The 19,008-nt window shown below is 46.5% G+C and overlaps 2 protein-coding genes across 9 annotated transcripts in view; one reads left to right on the forward strand and one right to left on the reverse strand.

The window, feature by feature from the left end:
* The window catches only part of CSRP1 (cysteine and glycine rich protein 1), a 269,990-nt gene that overhangs the window by 70,226 nt on the left and 180,756 nt on the right, over positions 1 to 19,008 (forward strand). The gene's annotated exons all lie outside the window — the stretch shown is intronic.
* The window catches only part of PPP1R12B (protein phosphatase 1 regulatory subunit 12B), a 132,945-nt gene that overhangs the window by 42,302 nt on the left and 71,635 nt on the right, over positions 1 to 19,008 (reverse strand). For all 8 annotated transcript variants that reach the window (XM_069875739.1, XM_069875738.1, XM_069875736.1 and 5 more), the window contains 5 exons: positions 8,115 to 8,205; positions 7,493 to 7,663; positions 6,597 to 6,774; positions 5,937 to 6,049; positions 3,810 to 3,854 (listed from right to left, as the gene is read on the reverse strand). In XM_069875739.1, the coding sequence (XP_069731840.1) occupies positions 3,810 to 3,854; positions 5,937 to 6,049; positions 6,597 to 6,774; positions 7,493 to 7,663; positions 8,115 to 8,205 (598 nt within the window). The remainder of the gene's footprint in view (positions 1 to 3,809; positions 3,855 to 5,936; positions 6,050 to 6,596; positions 6,775 to 7,492; positions 7,664 to 8,114; positions 8,206 to 19,008) is intronic.

Here is a 19,008-nt window from a genome sequence, read left to right on the forward strand (position 1 = left end):
TTGGCACCCGCCTGTATCTGGTGATTTCGTGTTAACAGTGCAATTAGGCAAAAGACACAACATTTGCAAAACAGAGCGGGTTGTAACAGTATCTTGCAGAATATAAAATACTCATGTTTTGTAAATCAAAGTACAAAGAGATAAGAATGGAGCTTATGTGATACACCTATTGTGATTGCTATCCAGAATGATGCATTTCAGTGTTATTCCTACATAGAAGGTAACTCAGTGATGTTCCTGGGTCCTGCGCTGCGCTGTCCGGGCTGTCCCAGAGGAAGCTCATGAGGGCAGATCTTTTCTTTGCCACTTTTACTGCCCAGAAATTGTTACTTTACCAACAGGACACTCAGTGCATTCCCTGTATTTAAAGCTTTGCTGATGAGCTACCTGGCATGCGGGTAAGGCTCAGCTGTAATGCTACTAATGAGAAATGCAAGGAGATTAAATCCTTCAAGTGATTACAAACGATTTTCTACTTCCGCCAGGTATGGTGCGTCATTTAAAATACACTTTTCTTCCAAATTTGTTCCTCAATTTCTCCTGTTGTGTAATAGCACTGGCAGGAGTCAGGGATAAGGAAAAGCCTCTCCAAAAGGCATGATAGGACCACCCTCTTTAGTCTTCACCATTATCTTTCAAACGCTGCATCCCGAAGGAGAGCCACAGGTTTATCCCTGCACCGGCCACGTTGTATCCATGCTCACTGGCACCTCCATGACTGAGTTCTCGCTGGAATTTCAGTTACTGGCAGGCTGGGAGCAGGAAAGGTTCCCGATGCCGGCCTACCCACACCGCTCAGCCTGGTACAAATGTGATCGTTTGGACTCTCACAATCTTTTCTTTCTGAGAAATGGAGACCAGGCTATGGCCAAACTTTTTTCCCCCACCTCTGGTTTCAGCTCAGGTCTCCCCAGAACGAACAAAGGCTCTTTCATCAAATCACAGAATGGTTTGGGTTGGAAGGGACCTTAAAGATCATCCAATTCCAACCTCCTACCACGGGAGTTCATTTACAGATCCTTCCCTGTGAAACCACGCAAAAAACTCTTAAAGCTGCTTCCCCAGAGGCTTTTTCCAGCTGAAGCCTTTGTGCCCTTGAACATTTATTCCACAATAAAACCTCGTCTGCTCTTCCAACTTTCCACAACGCATCCAAACAGTCTGCATCACAAGGAGAAAGGCGGGGTTGGTAGCAAAACACAGGACAGTCGCTGGATGCATCCTACCCCGAGACTGCTCCCAGTTGCCTACAACTCAGCCAAAGCATCTGGGCCAGTTTCCCACACTGGTGCTTGTAAGATTCAACCAAAATAATCTATCCACTGCTGAGAATCAGAACAGCATGTATTTGCTCCTTTTTCAAAACTGGCATCTACCTTTCCTTTACTAAAATTCAGCACTGCTTGTTTAGGAGGAGGGAATTCAAGTAGGGCCTTTTTTGGCTGCTGGGAAAAAAGTCATCTCAGCCATGAAATAAACAGCAGAGTTAAAAAATAACTGCTCACATAAAATCAGGAGAGCCTTTGGGAATCTGCTACCAAACTGGGACACTTCAGCATGTTCAAGTTTGCAGTTTTGATGGTGGCAGCTAGAATTGTTACTGTTATTGATTAATTAATGACTATTAATTGTACTTTCTGCTTCACATTAGAACTGAAAGGATGGAGCTGCTCTGGGATTCTTGCCAAAGGGACGGCCAGTTAGCAGGACAGAAACCTCTCTGATTTGGATGTAAAATAAACTGGTGAAGAGCTGAAAGAGGGGAAATAAATAGATCTTTGGGAAAAATTTTCCTGTGAGGGTGGGGAGGCCCTGGCATAGGTTGCTCAGGGAAGCTTTGGCCGCCCCATCCCTTGAGGTGTTCAAGGCCAGGTTGGATGGGGCTTGGAGCTCCTGATCCAGGGGGAGGTGTCCCTGCTCATGACAGGGGGTGGGACTGGATGGGCTTTGAGATCCCTTCCAACCCAAACCATTCTGTGAGTCTATGATTCTACAATGCAGGAGGCAAGCAGTAAAGAAAATTAACTGGAAACTGGGTAAAAACAAGAGGACTGGCAGAATGCAAAACCAGCAGCAGCAGAGTGGAAGGGGCGCCTAAACCAGTCTAAACATGGGTGAGGTGTGTGGGAAAACAGGGGCCTGCTCCCACTAAGCACAGGCACAAAGGGGCCACGGGAACTGAAGGGAAGCTGCTGTGCTATTAGATGGGAACCCACTACAAAACTATGGAAAGTCTAGGACAAAAGGATTCCTTGCTGTTAATTTGTGGAAAATCAGCACTGTCTGTAAGAGATTTGGTGACCCTGAATTTTTGGGCAGGAACATATTGTGGGTTCTCACGAAGCGAAGTTTACTTCTTTACAAGAGCGCTGAGGATTGTGCTCAGTGGAGTTCTCAGCAATTTTAGGACTAAGCTCTGAGAAACCCCCAAACCTGCAGTTTCAGACACTGTTTTGTCTTAATTTAGCTGATCTGGGACAACTTCACAGAAGAACAAGACATTCCCAGCAAGTCCAAAACAGGACCGTGGGAAGCAAGGTGTCCTTGTTATTGTTACTTCTTACACATTACAAAATACCTCTCCCTCAGCCTTCCTGTGAGGTGGCAAGATTGCCAAAACTGTTTTGAGGAAGATGAGTGCCTGAATCCTTCATGCAGGGTTAAGTGGAAGGTTTAACAAAGCTGTGTGCTGCTAGGAACAGAAACTCCTGTGGGAAGAGCTGGGCTACTTGAAGCAGGTGGTGCTTCCACAGGAAGGCACATCCTGCTTTTCACATTGCAAAGTAAGCACTGGGAAAGCAGAGGCTGGCACTGAAAGATAAGCACAGGCTGAGAGCCATCCCAGCACCACGTGCATCTCCGGTCCCCACAAGGCTCACCGTGACTTGGCACAATTCCACCGAGCATTGCAAAAAGAAATCCAAAAATACACCCTAAAGAGCGATAACTGGGAATTTTCAGCAAAGTACCAGCTAATTTCAATAAAATGATGCTTCAATCACTCCACTGAATTGCAAAGTATGTGGAAAAGCTACATTAAGTTCACCATTTTCTGGCAAAGATTAAACGTCACACGAATGAGGTGACCCCTGCGCAACCTCACATTTGCTGGGTTTTCCAGGTCTTGCACATCGCGCTTTAATAGCCCAGAAATGCATTCAGCTTTAATACAGTCAGGGTCAGTCGTGTTGTCAGGCTGAAATGTGGTTTAGACAAAGACAGACAAAAACCAAAAGAAACCAAGGCAGTTTGGAAGGACTCAATAACTATTATGAAAGAACGGGCCTCGAAGGACAGTGAGGCCATTGCAAGAGCAGAGGAACAATAAGCAAGCTCTGCTGTGCTGCTTGCCAAGGCAATTTCCCACAAGAAAACAAACTATGAGGAGACAAGAGTGCAGATTTTAGAAATACAAAACATACTGTCCAAAAGAACAGAGTCAGAGCAATTCTGAGATAGAAGGTCATGGGCCTTCTTCAAGAGCCCTGACAGCCACTCTCCCCAGTCATCGCAGCTTCTCACAGAGCTCTCGGGAAGCTGCCCACCCCTGGTTCTGCTCCCCCAGCTCCAGGCCTGAGAATGGCCTATGCAGCTCTCAAAGGGCCAGCTTTTGAGCTTAGGCCACTGCAGATATTCTTTACCTTTCAAACAAGAAATCAGTAAGCAATCTGCTACTCAGAATTACCTCCCAGTCCAAGCTCAGCTCTTGAACAGAGCCTGAACCTCTCACATAAATGAAAACAAAGAAGACTCCTTGCCACCAACACTGGAGTGAAACACCAACTATTTAGACACATGTTTTCACTTACCCGAGTTTCCTTCACTTCCTCATTTCCATCAACTTCATCATCATCCTAGGATGAAAAGGAAACAATATAATTAGGCAGCCTTGGAAACAACAAAATTGTATCACAGAATGACTACATATTGCTTATGCCTTGATGTTAGAGCCAAGATCACGTCTTTCAAAAGAAATGCCTGTCTAGATGTTGTTCAGCCTGGAGAAGAGAAGGCTCCAGGGAGACCTCAGAGTGGCCTTCCAGTACCTGAAGTGGCTCCAGGAAAGCTGGGGAGGGACTTTTTACAAGGGCCTGGAGTGACAGGACGAGGAGGAATAGCTTTAAATTGAAAGGGCGAAGATTTAGAATAGACATTAGGAAGAAATTCTTCATGATGAGGATGGGGAGGCCCTGGCCCAGGTTGCCCAGAGAAGCCGTGGCTTGAGGTTCTCAAGGCCAGGCTGGATGGGGCTTTGAGCCCCTTGATGCAGTGGGAGGTGTCCCTGCCCATGGCAGGGGCGTGGAACCGGATGAGCTTTGGGGTCCCTTCCAACCCAAACCATTCCATGAATCCACGTTTTCGGCTGATTATCAAGTAAGGTTTGGAAACCTAATGGCCATTTAGAAGATCTCGGTACCGGGAACAGAATCACTCTCCTGGGATGGCTACGGCAATCTGCACACTCCTGAAGAGCCTGTAGGAGAAGGAGCAATGTTCCTTAATGTACTCAGGGAACAAATGCTGTGACTCTTGTCAGACTGCGTATCAGAAATGCTGGCATAATTATGACTTTCAAGGAATATCTTCCACCTCAAACTGCTTCCAGGAGGAAAGACTCTCCATCCCAGACAGCTTGCACTTACACAGCTTCTCTAACCCACTGCCTCTTTGTAACACCTCCAGGATTGCATGAGGCAAGGGTAAACTACCACGGTGCCATCACCGAATCCATATGAAACGCAAGGTATTTTAGAGATTGTAGCTGCAGTTTTGTATAGAGACAACAAGGAAATGAATGAAAACTTTCAGACATGATTTGTCTTCTGCTCTGAAGCTGCTAATATTACTACAATGACCCAGTACACAACTGGGCAAGCTGTGAGGCATTTAACTGAGAAAATAAGAAAAGAAAAAATAATCACAGTTAGCATGCAAGCAAAAAAATGCAAGAATCATTTGAAAATAATAAAAAGGGGGTGCTTGAGGCAAGTCTTTCTGAGGTTTCCAGCAGGGCCATTCAACTTGCCTGTAACTCTAAATATTTAACATATCAACTGCTGCTCCAGGGAAGACCACTGCGTATTTTCATTGTCCTGTGCAAGAAGCCTCTGCTCTGAGGTGGGTGTGGAAGGCTCTGTGTCCATAGCTGGACTGGAATTGTTACAGACTTCCTGACCATGATTTCATAATACCTATTCCCTTCTGAAAAAAAGCTGATCTGTTTTCCTAGCTGAGTCTCTAACCAAGGTTTGGAGGGCTGGATTTCTTCCCTCAGACAGAAGAAATCCTTTTGAAACCAGGACTAAGAGAAATGACCACACCACAGACAGCTCTGCGGCATTTATGCTGTGTGTGTTTCTCTGGTACTGGGCAGGGCCTCCAGATACAGGTTTTCTTCCTCACTGTCTTCCTTTCAGAAGGCCTAAAGTATAGCCAAAGCTGGGTGCTGAGGAATCATGGAATCATAGAACAGTCAGGGTTGGGACGGACCTTCAAGATCATCCAGTTCCAACCACCCTGCCATGGGCAGGGACATCCCACTATATCAGGTTACCCAAGGCCCCAACCTGGCTTTAAACACCAACAGGGATGTTTAACATCTGAAAACAGTTCCAGTAGCTCGTGACCTCCTTTTTCCAAAGAAACTAGACATCTAATCTCTCTCCTCCCATGTGGGGTCTTTCACAGTTCCACAAGGATCACACTGATTTATGGCTCAAGAATAGGCTTCCCAGAGCCGGCTGCTTGGGTTTTACACGGGCCAAACAGGGATGCAATTCCTTTGGAAGTGCCAGTCTGAAATACAGCTGGAGAGGGAAGGACTAGTGAGAAATCAACTGATGTGGAAAAAAATCTGAAGCTTGGAGCTGGAAGGAAATTCACCCTGAATGTTACAGAACTCTTCTGTTCTCTTCTCCAAGGAAACTCAAACTTACATCTTTTGTTGAGAAAATGATGCCGGTGCCTCTTCGCCTCTCCTTTGGCCGCCGCCTCTCTCGGATTGACTGCTTGTTTAGAGATCTGTCGTCTAAATCCTGGTCTTCACACTCTGGCCAAGCAAAGAAAGACTGTTTTGGTTTCAGTGATTTACATCTGTGCTTTTGCTAAGGTATTAGCGTTCATTTCAAGCTGATCAAGGTCATCTTGGCTTGTGTTATATTACAAAGGAGTTATTAAACCAAATTAAATGGAATCTCAGTGCTCTGCTACATCTGGTTACTCACACTCCTTCCTTTACCAGAGAGATTACCTGAGCTGTCAGCTCTCCCATGTCATCCTGACTATTCTGAGGACAAACTGCACTAGTGGAATCGCTCCTCCAGCTCTAAGATCTAAACACTCCATAGATTACAATCTCACTTACTTATTCAAAATGGAAAACATCCTTTCATCCCTCTCTTTTACAAACAATTGGCTGTATCCTACATTAGCATTTCCACTGAAAAAAATAACATTTGTTTGGTGAGATGGCAGCTCCCCATCTTGCTCCCCTCACTGAAACAAGTAAACTTATTCTCTCTCTGTACACACTGCAAGTTCTGAAACTCATGAAAATCCCTGAATTGTGACTGTTCTTCGCTCTCCTAGGTACATACCATTTTTCTCCATTTCTGCACCTCTGAAATCTGCTGGATTCACAGAGTCAAGACCTAGATACTTATTTGTTCGAGTCAGGTATGAACTTGTATAAAGGAGAGGTGCTGACGTTGAGGGAGATACAGGTGTCGTGGGCTTGTCTGGTTGTACTGGGCACCTTAATCGCCGATAGACACTCTACAAGCAAAGAACCAGGACAAAAAGTTAGTGGAATGAAAAGGAACTACCACATTTGAGATTTCAGGAAACTGAGTAATCTTTTAGAACGTAATATTTTCTTTAATTCTGCTGGAAGCAATCTCCTCCATCCACCAGATCAGGTTCATTCAATCAGACTGGGATGCACGTTAAAACACTGATCAGCTACAATGTGGGAGCACCTTCGCATTGCTGGGCAGGCTGGGATCAACCTCTTTGCTCCTACATCCAATAGCAGGACAAACAAGTTATCTAATAGAAATGAATGAGCTAGAGTCAAAACCCAGAAGCGATGGCAGGGGAAACAGTCAGTCTCTTGCTTTCCACTACACATGGGAAAATGTGCACACACAGCCTCAGCGGACTCTGCACAGCAAGGGTGGATCCAGGCCACATTCCTATCACTACTCTTCTCATTCCGCTTTCTGTGATTTACACAGTTTTATTTTATGGCAAGTGACAGAAAAGTGAAATTCCCAGTGGAAAACAAAGGCACAGTGAACCTCTAGCACCTGCATATTCGCATCCCTCACACGGATCACTGAGGCGAGGTCCTTCTCCTCTGTAATGCCTCTTTCCAGCGAGTCTGCCTCACTTACATTAAACAAACACCCCCAAAAGAATTTCTCCTGATCTCAGCTATCCTAAATGGTTTCAGTAGTTCTTAAAAAATGTGAAGTGAGGCCAGGAGGATCACCTCCTCGTCCGTATTCCTGCTCCACCGTGACCGGGTCTCCTGCCTCTCAGTGCTGTCCTCAGCAGGCTCAACGCTCTCAGCTTTCTCGCTTTGCTGTTCCTGAGCTTGCCGCTCTGCCCGAGACCGGCTGAAGGTTCGCTCTGCCTCCTGAAGGTCTGTCAGTGTCACACCCTGGAGAGAAAGTAAAAGAGAGACGTTTTGAATTTATGCGATTAGATTTCAAGTCTTCCAGGTCAGTTTAAAATGCCCAGCAGGCTCATACCTGGCCAGGCTATCGCTTCATCCTTACGCCAGTAGGAAGAAAAGAATCCTGTTGCCTTCAACACATCTCCCAGTGTACCTATCACTGACTCAAAGCAGCCCAAGCATACGTGATCAAGCTACAAACTAAAAGGCATCTATACTGCAGAGACAAGAAATCTGAAATCCAACTCCTGTATCCTTGGGGGAGTACTTGGTAATAGCTGTTTGCAGGAGCTTTTGCCAGAACCTCTCCACCAAAGTGTGAAGGCAGACGAGCCCCTCACCCCAAGCCACGATATAAGAGCAAAAGAAAATCTTGCCTCTCTATTCATCAGCTCTCTTCAGCCTGCACACAAATGGGAGTATTGCCCTTCTTTACCTGGGTAGACCTGCGAGTCTGCCGGGCCTGCCTGGATCGTGCCTTCCTCAGCGATTCTGCTTCCTCATCCCGCACCGGAGTCAGATATGACCTGAAAAAAAAAGGGGCAGAAGAGGTTAAAATAAAAACAGATGCTCTGCCTTCCTGTCTGCAAACTCCAGAGCTGAGATATTATTTTCTTTCATAGGGACAAAAATAATCTCGGATCCATCTACCGAGACTACTGCTGACTTCTGCTTTGGGGCAACTTTCCTATGGGCACACAAAACACAAATGCTCACATTATGTTCTCCCTACGGCCTCAAAATAAACTCTTTAGTGTTGAACATGTTCAGTGAAAAAAAAGGTGCACCTATTTAGTATATTATTAGCCCCATTCCATGTCTTACTGCATCATTAGGGGGAAAAAAAGGCCGGAACCACCTCTATTCAGATAAAGATCTCAAGAACAGAAACCCTGTGCTGGTGCATTCCTCAGACCCTCCCTTCTGTCATTATATTCATGATCATATTCCTGCAATCTGCTGTCTTCATCAATATGAAACACATCACGCTAGAAACTGCTGAACTGCAGGCATCTTACAAAGACAAAACACCTTGAGAAGAGCTAAGACATAAAAGAAATGACCTTCAAACACTGAAGCAAACTGAGTCCCTTAATACTGAAACCCACACAGTGCTAATACAGAGCTGGTCACTGCTGGATTTCATTAAACTGAGGAGATATCAAAAGAATTATTCAAATGAAAACATATAAACTGAACTCTCTGCCCTGGCATTTGCTGCGGAGGAGCGGGAAAGGAATTCAGCCGCGCTCCTGCAGAGTCAGGGATTGCACAGCAGCAAGGCTGATTTCCATAGTGCTGGAGTGGCTTCTATCTTAGGAAAGATTAATTAGATAGGACTCTTCAGTCTGGTTAATAGGGAAGATTATTAACACTCTCTCACCGTACAAGGATGAGGGTGCTTGAAATGCAGCATTATTTGGTAGGTCTGCCACTGCCACAGGTTCACAGAGTATCAAGGATCTAAGGCACGTTCAAAGAATTATGAGCCAAGTGAGGGATGAAGATCTATCAAGGAATATGATTACTTTGTCCTTGGACTCTTCCTGGTTCTCCACTACAAACCACTTTCATCTAACAGGGAACAGGCTCAGTGGATTTTACACCTGATCCAGTAGGTTAAGACATCTATCAGCAAGGGATCCAACTTTCTGCGCTACGACAAAGCCCCAGCGAATCATGAAATCTGGATCATTCTAAAACCATCTACCACAATGGCTTTTCTCTACCTCCATGGTCTTGTGTTCAGCGCTGCGAGACCAAGCAGAGCCTGGCCTCCAGCGCTCAGAAGAGCCATCGCTTCGATGGGGGTTCCTCCAACTGCCTGGAGGTACAAAGCATGGGAGCCCGTCTCCTCCAATGCTGGTGGGACACACATGAGAAGCTTCTCACCTAAACCTCGCATAAGCATTTGACCCAATAAATCAAGCCCTGAGTTTCTCTGATCTCCAAAGGGTACAAGGAAAGTGAGAAGGATCGATCATCTGTGCTGGAGACGCCCGTGCTGCAGACTTCTGGAGATTAATCATGCACTGGGAGCCGGCTACGATGGATATGTCTACATCCAAGCTTGCCGGGCTCTCCGAACTGCACTTCCAGGGTGCAATTCATCACCTTCAGAAAGTGCCTCCAGCAAAGATCACACGAATGCACTGCAGGGGAGCTCATTTCTTCCCATTGATTATCCAGACAGACACACTAGCTGTGATAGATACGCTAACATGGGAAGCGCCTAAAATTCAGAGGGATGATTGCCTCCCAAGAATTTGCTGTTTCATGAACAAAAAAAGCTGCTGTTTGATGAATGAAAGCTGTGCAACTCCTAATTTTGCAGACAAGTGGCTTTCCCCTGCTCGTCTTCATGCCGTGCATATGTGCTACCCAAGCAATTGCACATTACAGAAACAATATGCATTTTCTGCAGCCTTTGACACAAGTCAAATAGCTTCTATTTGCACAGCATCCAGCAGGAATAAATCACCTGCAGGAGGAATGCATTTGCAAAATATACTGCAAATTAAGTCCAGAGCAGTAATAAGAAAACCCAACTCTCTGAAACACATAAACCAAGTAAATTTGCAGCTCAGTAAGGTGGGCAGTTTGCTGCAACAGCTCAGAATCAGTGGCATTTAACCCTTGAACTCTGCAGTGAGTGCACAGGCACGTAGGAGCTGCAGGCAGGCGCTGGGAATAAGAGGTGGAAAGATGAGACCTGCCTTTGTCCGAGGAGGAGTTCAGCCCATCCACCAGCACGCGTGCAGCAGGCACATCGTGTGTGTTCAGGACACTCCTGGGCTGTGTGAGCAACACCATGTTCACAGCAGCTGAAGAATTTTTTCACACAATAGAAAACAACCTGGAACTCTCAGACACCAGATGAGGGAGGACGGAACAAATTTGCAAAGGAGTTTCAAAAGGAAATCCATGGAGTAGAGGGCAGCATCGGCTGCTTGTGGGAGGCTGGGCACGCTGCTGCTAAGTCAGGACAGCAGCTTTGCGGCAGGGTTTGCGGGAGTGCAGCACGGCTGCAGGATTTCCCTCAGTTCAGTGCTCAGCTACAGCTTTGCAGGAGTGCACAGATACAGCAGGAGAAAAAACATTTTCTGTCTCTTACCCCATCATCCTCCCAGTCTTTCTTCCTCTGCCTCTCCCTGAATTTATATAAAAACATGAATATGTTAAAATATCATTAGCAATTTTGGATGCCCAAACCGTAAAAGGGACTTAATCTTCAGACGAGCACATTTTGCTAGAGCTCGGTTTGGGCTGCAGCCTTTATCGATTGCTAACTTTTGGGTTTTTTCCATTTACACAATTCCTCACTTCTTGGAGCTCACCCAAAACCATTTTACAAGCACAAGATAACTGAATTTTCTGAAGCATCCGGCACAGCCACTGCACAGTGACAAAGCTGGTTTCCCTGAGTAAGCTGCTACCGCCTTTTCCTGGCTGATGAGAGAAGGTGGCCGTGTTGTAAATATTCCACTGCGAACAGCAGCCCCTGTAGCTGCTGGCAATTCAATCACAGTTTTGCTTTACTTGTTGGGGGGGAGGGGTTGTGTTTCGGTTTTTGCTATGGGGGACAGAGGATAAAGACAGATTTTACAATTGTAGGTGATGCTTCACTTTGCTTACCGGCTGAATTCTAAGAGACCCTAGTGTGCTAAATGGGATGAGAAGAAAGAAAGAACAAATTCACTGCAAGGAGAAGGCAGGTCTGATGCAGCCACAAAGCAAGGCTGGGCTGGGTGAGCAAGGGAGAGCAATACACTGCTCTCCAAAGCAGAAAAACTGCAGATCACAGCAAGCTGCAGGGAACAGACAGCAAACGGGTATGAGGCGGTCTGTAAACACCCCACAGAGGTTTTAATTACGTTTTCAAGAAACCCAGCGCCGGCTGAAGTGCAGTATCTATGTCATCCTATTAATTCCAGCAAACATCACATGATCCAAGCAGATCTTCAAAGAAATGGTCCCAGGCGTTGTATTGTCTTGCAATCAGCTTTCTCTGAGCAATACATGAAATAAGAGCTGCCACCACACCAAGCTCAAGGCACACAGAAGCAGAACAGCTTTTTCCCAGAGTTTTGGTTGCAAGTACAACCGGCAGAATATAAACTGTCAGAGATGCACACGTGAGAGTCAGCAAAACCACAGCAGAAATTAATAGGTCCCAGAGACAGGGACCAGTGTGTTCTGCTGCTGCAAGAGAGTTACAAGCTTTTGATTTGTGCCTAGCTAGAATGAAGCTGGGAGCCGAATGATGCATCTGGCTCCCACTTACTTATTTCTGTTTTCAAGACATCTATTTTCTCTGTTAACTCTTTTCATCAGGACAGTACAACACAAAGATGCATTCTGATGGCTCATCACCATTTCAAGGCAAAAGGAGCTGCAATAAAATACTAATAGAAGGGAGTATTTGACACAGGGCAACAGTAACTCTGGATATATAAGCTGATAAACCAAGAATACAAGAACAAAACTCTACATTAGAGAATCTATGGAGGGAAATCCCTCCCAAGTAAAGGGTAAATGATGCAGAAAAAGCAATTCCAATCCTCTGTTAACGAGTGCACGGATAGCAAGAACAGACGATAAATTTCTCCAAGAAACACAGAAGCTTCTGATAATCTTTTTTACAATGCTGCTGTCCTTTCTTTCCTTCCTAACCTCCTCCTAGCAGTTACAGATCCCAGTGTATAATGTACCACAACGCAGTCCTTTGGCAAAATGATATCATCCAGCCTGGAGGGAACACCCAGAATCTGTAAAGCTTGCTCAAGTTCTGTGCTTTCACACTTCAGTGGCCCAGCACCAGGGAAGCGCTCGCATAAGATGCTCACCTATGTGTGCAAAAACTTGCCAACAAAGCTGGAAGCTAAATGTTCATTAAACCCTACAGCTGACCCCTTGTCAGAGTGGACTCAAGGCATTCTGCCTTGTTGTTATTAGCACACTAAAAATGGAGATCCACACCCCCATGGGCTCTAGAGGGTTCCCTCCATCGCTATAAACCCACATTCCCATCCATTCTCAGTAAGAATATGATCTGGCAGGTGGTTACCGCAGGGGGTCTGGTCTCTGGTCACTGCTGGCTGTGAACGGGGGCGGCTCTTGTAGAGGAAAGCCATGGGCAGGAGACACTCCGCTGGCCCTCTGACACCTCTCATCTCAGCCCCAATTCTTTCCAGTTCAGGAGTGACTCTGAACTGCACTTGCTAGACTAGAAACTAGAGTGACAGTTTCCTTGGAAGCCAGGATGGACTTCTGGGCTTCCTCTACACAAAAAGGTTCACTCAGCATATGGACAGCCGTACAGATATCCAGGCTCTAAAACATTCAGAATAGCTCTTCTTAAGAGTACAATATCACTATTCCAAATAGTCTGGCACTTAAAATATCTTTGTCATACATCTCTCTCTCTAATACACGCATATATATTTATTTGCATAGGAAACCAGAAAGATTAGGAGAAAAAAAAAAGAGCCCGGAATAAGCCTTAAGTACTGATACTGCTCCCCTTGAAACAACTGGAGAAGTACAGGATCCCAGCAATGCAGTCCTACAAGCTGGAAATGTGCTGTTAGCTGAGAAACTATCCGTAAGCTGGGGGAGGGAAGAGAAGTGAGCACAAGTTTTGCAGGCAACAATGCTGACAGCAGTTCCCAAACCACAATTCCTTGAGTTAGATAATAATGTATGTGCCCGCAGCAAGTCATTCATTGACAATTACATGGAAACAGCTGGAAAACGAAACTTTCCTGCTCTTTTATCCAAGCAAGTAACTGGCTTCAGTTCCTCACTGTATTTATCCCTGCGCTAGCATGTTCTATGCATCAGCCACTGAAAATACTCACTAGGGAAATCGCCATGAAAAGCTGACTATAATTTAAGAAGCCCATTCAACAGGCAGGAGAGAGGGATAACTCTGTCAGAAAGTGCAAGCGTAGGAGCCGGGAACAAGGGGAGAGCCAGTCAAACAATGCCGAGTTATTTAATAAGCTGAAGACAGAGGGACAACAAGATTTCAGGATCATGCTCTTAAAGCTGCCCCAGAAGGCCTTGTCTGAGGATTCACCATTTCCAGGCCCTTGCTGTTCTCTCTCAAGTTAGTCCTGGCCACTCGGAGCTGTCATTGTGTTTCAATCTGGACTGTGAATTCTCAGCTCAGGGAAGTTTAATGTCTGAATTTCAATCATCTGTTTACAGTACACTTAGCAGGTTAACAAGCAGAAGATGAAACTCTTTCTTTGCAACAGCTTCGCTCTGCTCGACACGATCAGGTGCTGATTTGAGAGATTAAGGGACTTATGATCTTTGTCACGTGTTAATCAAAACAACAAGTCCCCGTTATCCCTCCTGAGAACCCACGCTTTGATGCGATGTTTACAATGGGTTGAGGTTACATGTACAGCAGCTGATGCTCTAAGAACACTTTGCATCACACAGCTCTTGATGATTTTGTGTGCGCTTTCCCATCTGCCTGCGTTCATCTCTCATATGCCCTTCAGAAAGGGAAGCTGCTGCTTTTGTGCTGTAGCCCTACGGCAGCTCAGTGCACGTCCTCTGCAGGCTGGACGAGCGCAACGCAAAGCAGCGACAAATGCTCCAACTGCAGAGCCAGGCGGGAACGCAGCCCTGCTCACTCTCAGCTCCAGGTGCTCTGTTTCCTCTGCCAGAACAGGAAAATACAGCATTGGTACCTCCTGAGAATTCAAAGTTTGGGGCTGAGGAAGACAGCACGTGGATGAGAAGCTTCTAAATGATCAGTATTACCCCTTTGCAGTAATTAATGCCATTCAGCATCATGGTAAAGGGAGAAAAGGCAACAAACATTACAGCGGTTACATCCCTTAAACCAACTGCCTTCTCTGCAGAATACTCGCTGCTGCTGTGAGCCCAGACCTTTAAAGTTCTTCCAGAAAAGGGGAAAATGTATTTGTTTATATACAAACAAACAAACAAATAAATACTCCCAGGATTTTCTTCTGCAAGACAAAAGCAAAGACCGCTGCAAACCCCAAAGAAAGCAAGGCAATGGCACCTTCTCGCTGCTGAGCTTCCCCATAGTTACCGAATGCATTAATTGCAGCTGTCACAAGTGCAAAGATTTCCAGCCTGGAATTTTCTGAAGTTGGTTTGTGCTCAGCATAGGACATGAAGTGTCAATACAGGATGCTGAGCAGCTTGTTCTGTGCTGTGGCACAACATGCACTGCTGTCTGCAGTCCCCAGAGGCTGGATCTTTGCCTTAAAAAAAGGGCTGCATGAATCAGAGCGGGATGAAACTCCATCTCATGCCAGCCGGTGTAGGAAACGAAGGCAAAGATGCAAGTGTCCTGCCTCTGTCAGTATTTCTCTTACTCATCTTCAAGCGAGCGGCAAGTCAGATCACAAAATTTGACATTTTATACAACCTCAAACAGCCCTTTGACAGCTCTCCCAAGTCTGGCTTACACAGTCTGAAACAAGGCAGGAAATCCTTGGGGAAAGAAAAAAAACACTCAGCAAAAATACAAGTACTACGGAAGCTGCCTTTTGCAACCAAAAAATAAAATCAAATCCAAACTCGATGGTGCTAAAGAAGGTTCAACTACCTATTCAGACAAACCCGAGGAGAAGCGCTCACTTGGTGAGCACATCCGAGCAGCCTTCGACCGCCACCTCGTGGAAGCAGCCACCCAGGAGACACCAGAGCTGTCCCAAGGAAGACGATCGTGACCCAACCCCAGCTGAAGGACTGCAACCATCACCATCAGTAACATACAAAAATTTCCTGCTGAGCTAAGACTGCAATTTCTCAGCACGTGGCAGTGCCTTTGGTTCAATTTCCAGCGTCCACTGCTCTCAGGACAGAAGATTTATTAAGTTTGCCCAAAAACTTTTCTCATGGAAAGCCGGGGTGACCACCTGGCTCCCTTGGCTCCTCCACCTGCCACGTCCACGGGTCGGTGCTGTGGAGCCAAGGATTGAACAGAAGAGCTGATTCGGTGCTGTGCCATCTCACAGCATCTCCACGAATCTTTCAGGTACGTTCTTTGGTTTAACAGCCATTTTTGGACACAGGAAAGTATTTGAATCAGTAAACGCCCATACCCTGAACATCCCAGTAATCGTCCCCAGATGGAACTGGGAGCCCTGGCTGCAGAATTAGCCATTAGAGAAATGCACTGTTAGACACAAGGATTAAATACATCTGTGAGACACATCCATGGTTACGACAGGGAAGGAAAGAGGAATTGCACCAAATTCCACATGTCGACAGGGATGGGGAAAGGCAGTTTTACCTTCTGCTTGCTCCATGCTGCTGAACTGTAGTTCTGTTACATTGGTCAGCTCGAGCAGTCCCTGCTTCGCTTCCTTGACCATTCCTGGAGGATCCTGCATATATTCCTGCTTCGGGTTAGCAGGCCAACCTACAGCCTGGGCTCCCCCACTCAAAACAAACGCCAAAACACTCGCCTCCTCCTTCCCCTGTGCGCTGGCTAGAGGCAGCTGAGCACGCAGCACCCACCTGCTCCCCCCCTTGCAGGGAACACGGCTCAGCAGCACTGACCCCATCCCACACCTCGACCTTTCCCAAAGAAAAATGCAGCCTGATTTCTGATACAGCAGGAACAATCTCGCCTCTTCCCAACATGGACAATCCGATGGCTGGTGGAATTCCTGCCCTCCCACGTCATCTGCACCAGCAGCCTTTTAAAAAAAGGACAACTTTATCGGAAGGAGATTAGCCCCAGAAGCAGGGCAGATAAATGCTTTCAGCAGCAGGTGTCAGATGAGTGTTCGGTTCCTCTCAAGAGACCTCTTAACTTTTCAGTGTCCGCTCTGCAGTGCAGATGGGAATCTGTCTCTTGCCACGCAGCAGTGCCTTGCCCGACTATCCCCACCACTCTGCTTCTCAGGGACCTTCCCCAGCAGAAAGAAGCCCACTCGGCTTTATAACAATCAATGATAAAGATCAGAGAGTCAAATACTCCTGAAACCCCCAAGGGAGGAACCAGGAGATGCTCACAGCTCCTTCCCACTATAAGAAAGACATTGAGGTCCTGGAGCATGTCCAGAGAAAAGCGACAAAGCTGGTGAGGGGGCTGGAGAACAAGTCTTACAAGAAGCAGCTGAGGGAGCTGGGGTTTTTAACCTGGAGGAGGCTGAGGGGAGACCTAATTGCTCTCTACAACTGCCTGAAAGGAGGTTGCAGAGAGGTGGGTGTTGGTCTCTTCTCCCAGGTGACAGGTCAAGAGGGAATGGCCTTAAGCTGTGTCAGGGAAAGTTTAGATCGGACACTGGAAAACATGTCTTCACAGAAAGGCTTCTCATGCAGTGTCAGAGGCTGCCCAGGGAGGTGGTGGAGTCCCCATCCCTGGAAGGGTTTAAAAGATGGGTGGATGAAGTACGTACGTGATATGATTTAGTAGTGGACAGGCACAGTTGGGCTTGATGATCTCAAAGGTCTTTTCCAACCTAATGATTCTATGATTCTACCAGTTCCTCTCCAGTGACATTTAAATGTCCCTTGAATGGAAATTCCGTAAATCTAACTCTTACAGAGAGCAGTGTTTCTTATTTTTTGGCAGATAATAAGGGTTAACAGACATATCGGGCATCCACGCTCACCCTAGAGGAGTCATGTTCTGGATTTGGACAGGACAAGAATCACGAGGTAAAAGGACTTGCCAAAAATTGTTCATCTGACAGCACTGGTGGAGGAGGATTCAGTTATTAATATATTATTAATATATGCTACTATAATTAGCAGCCGGATCCTTAGAATGAAGAATGAAAAATAAATTCCTCTTGGGAATGAAGCAGAAAAGAGAAATGTTTGCTGGACACATTTGCCTTGCACCGTCAGGGAACTTGATCTGAAAAAAATGTCAGAGGGAGAATTTAGAGGGCAAGGAGGCAGGCTGAGCACAGCCCCAGCCGCGGGGCTGCTTGGGAAACAAGCCCATCTCACTCCTGTGCTTGAGTTGTCCAAGGAACTGCTCAGAATACATGAAAAAATAAGGGCGAGAGATGTGTTTCCTGCCTCTAACAGCTTGCCTGATGGCAAGTGCCACCACCTTGCTGGTAGCTTACTGGGAAACAGGAAGAACAAACACAATCGCAGAATGCAATGGTATAAACCACAAATGGCCTGGGGGAGGTAGGAGGAAGAAAGGATCAATTAAAATCCTAATTCTTGCAGAATCAAGCGAGTTTTTAGGTTCAGGAGGGTCCTCTTAAACCGGTCACACAACTGAGAACATAGGCTTGCCTTTCTGAAGTTCTCAGGCAAAGCTTGTCTTACCCTTAAGGGGAGACCTTACCACTGTCTACAACTGCCTGAAAGGTTGTAGAGAGTTGGGTGCTGGTCTCTTCTCCCAAGTGACAGGAGATAGGATGAGAGGGAATGGCCTCAGATTTCACCAGGGCAGGTTCAGACTGGACATCAGGAAAAATTTCTTCACAGAAAGGGTTCTTGGGCACTGGCAGAGGCTGCGCAGGGGGGTGGTGGAGTCCCCATCCCTGGAGGGATTTAAAGGATGGGTTGATCTCGTTTAGTGGTGGACAGGTATGGTTGGACTTCATGATCTCAAAGGTTTTTTCCAACCAAGAGATTCTATGATTCTATCCTGCGTAACAGCCACTCTGGGCTGCATGGTAGCCTTTCAGTCTGTCCTGGGAATCAAAGCTTTCACACAATATGAAAGGCTTCAGCGAGTCCCAGAGTCCCCAGCCTTCCTTTCAGCACCAGAACTCTCTGGGTATAAGTCAGATTCCAGCTTGGCAAGATCTCCTGCAGACCCTCTCCATGCCCAGGCAGCCTGTGACACAGGGGACCCCACTGAGAGCGGGTGCAGCACAAGAGCGCGGTGAGAAGATGTGGCCACAGAGCCCTGCACTGAAACTCCACTGACAAAGACGCAAATAACTTTGCAAAAGGAGCTGCTGGTGGCACTAGAGGCCGCTATCAGCCCAAACGAAGGTGGATAATCCAGCAGTGGGCTGCAAGCAACAGGACCCCCTGTGTCCCCACCACCCGCGTGCACCAAGCGCAAATCAGAAGGATGGTAGTTTTGCCCAGGAAGAACAGGGTCTGTGTGAGGTGCTGCAGGCACAGCACCCACCCGCTTGTGATTCACCGTCGGCACAGCCACTGCTTTTGTGAGTTCTGCTGGGCAAATGCATTTGCAATATGAGACAATTTGATGCCGGTGGGTCACTGCAACGGCCAAACAGCACTGTTCATCAGTGGCTCCAAAGTTCTCCCGGAAAAGAAAAAGAAATTGCCTGGCAAAACTATTGACACTGGCAGATGGCACGTGTCCAGCCTCTCCGCAT

This window comes from Phaenicophaeus curvirostris, chromosome 24, assembly GCF_032191515.1.
Source record: "Phaenicophaeus curvirostris isolate KB17595 chromosome 24, BPBGC_Pcur_1.0, whole genome shotgun sequence".
In the NCBI taxonomy this organism is placed as follows: Eukaryota; Metazoa; Chordata; class Aves; order Cuculiformes; family Cuculidae; genus Phaenicophaeus; species Phaenicophaeus curvirostris.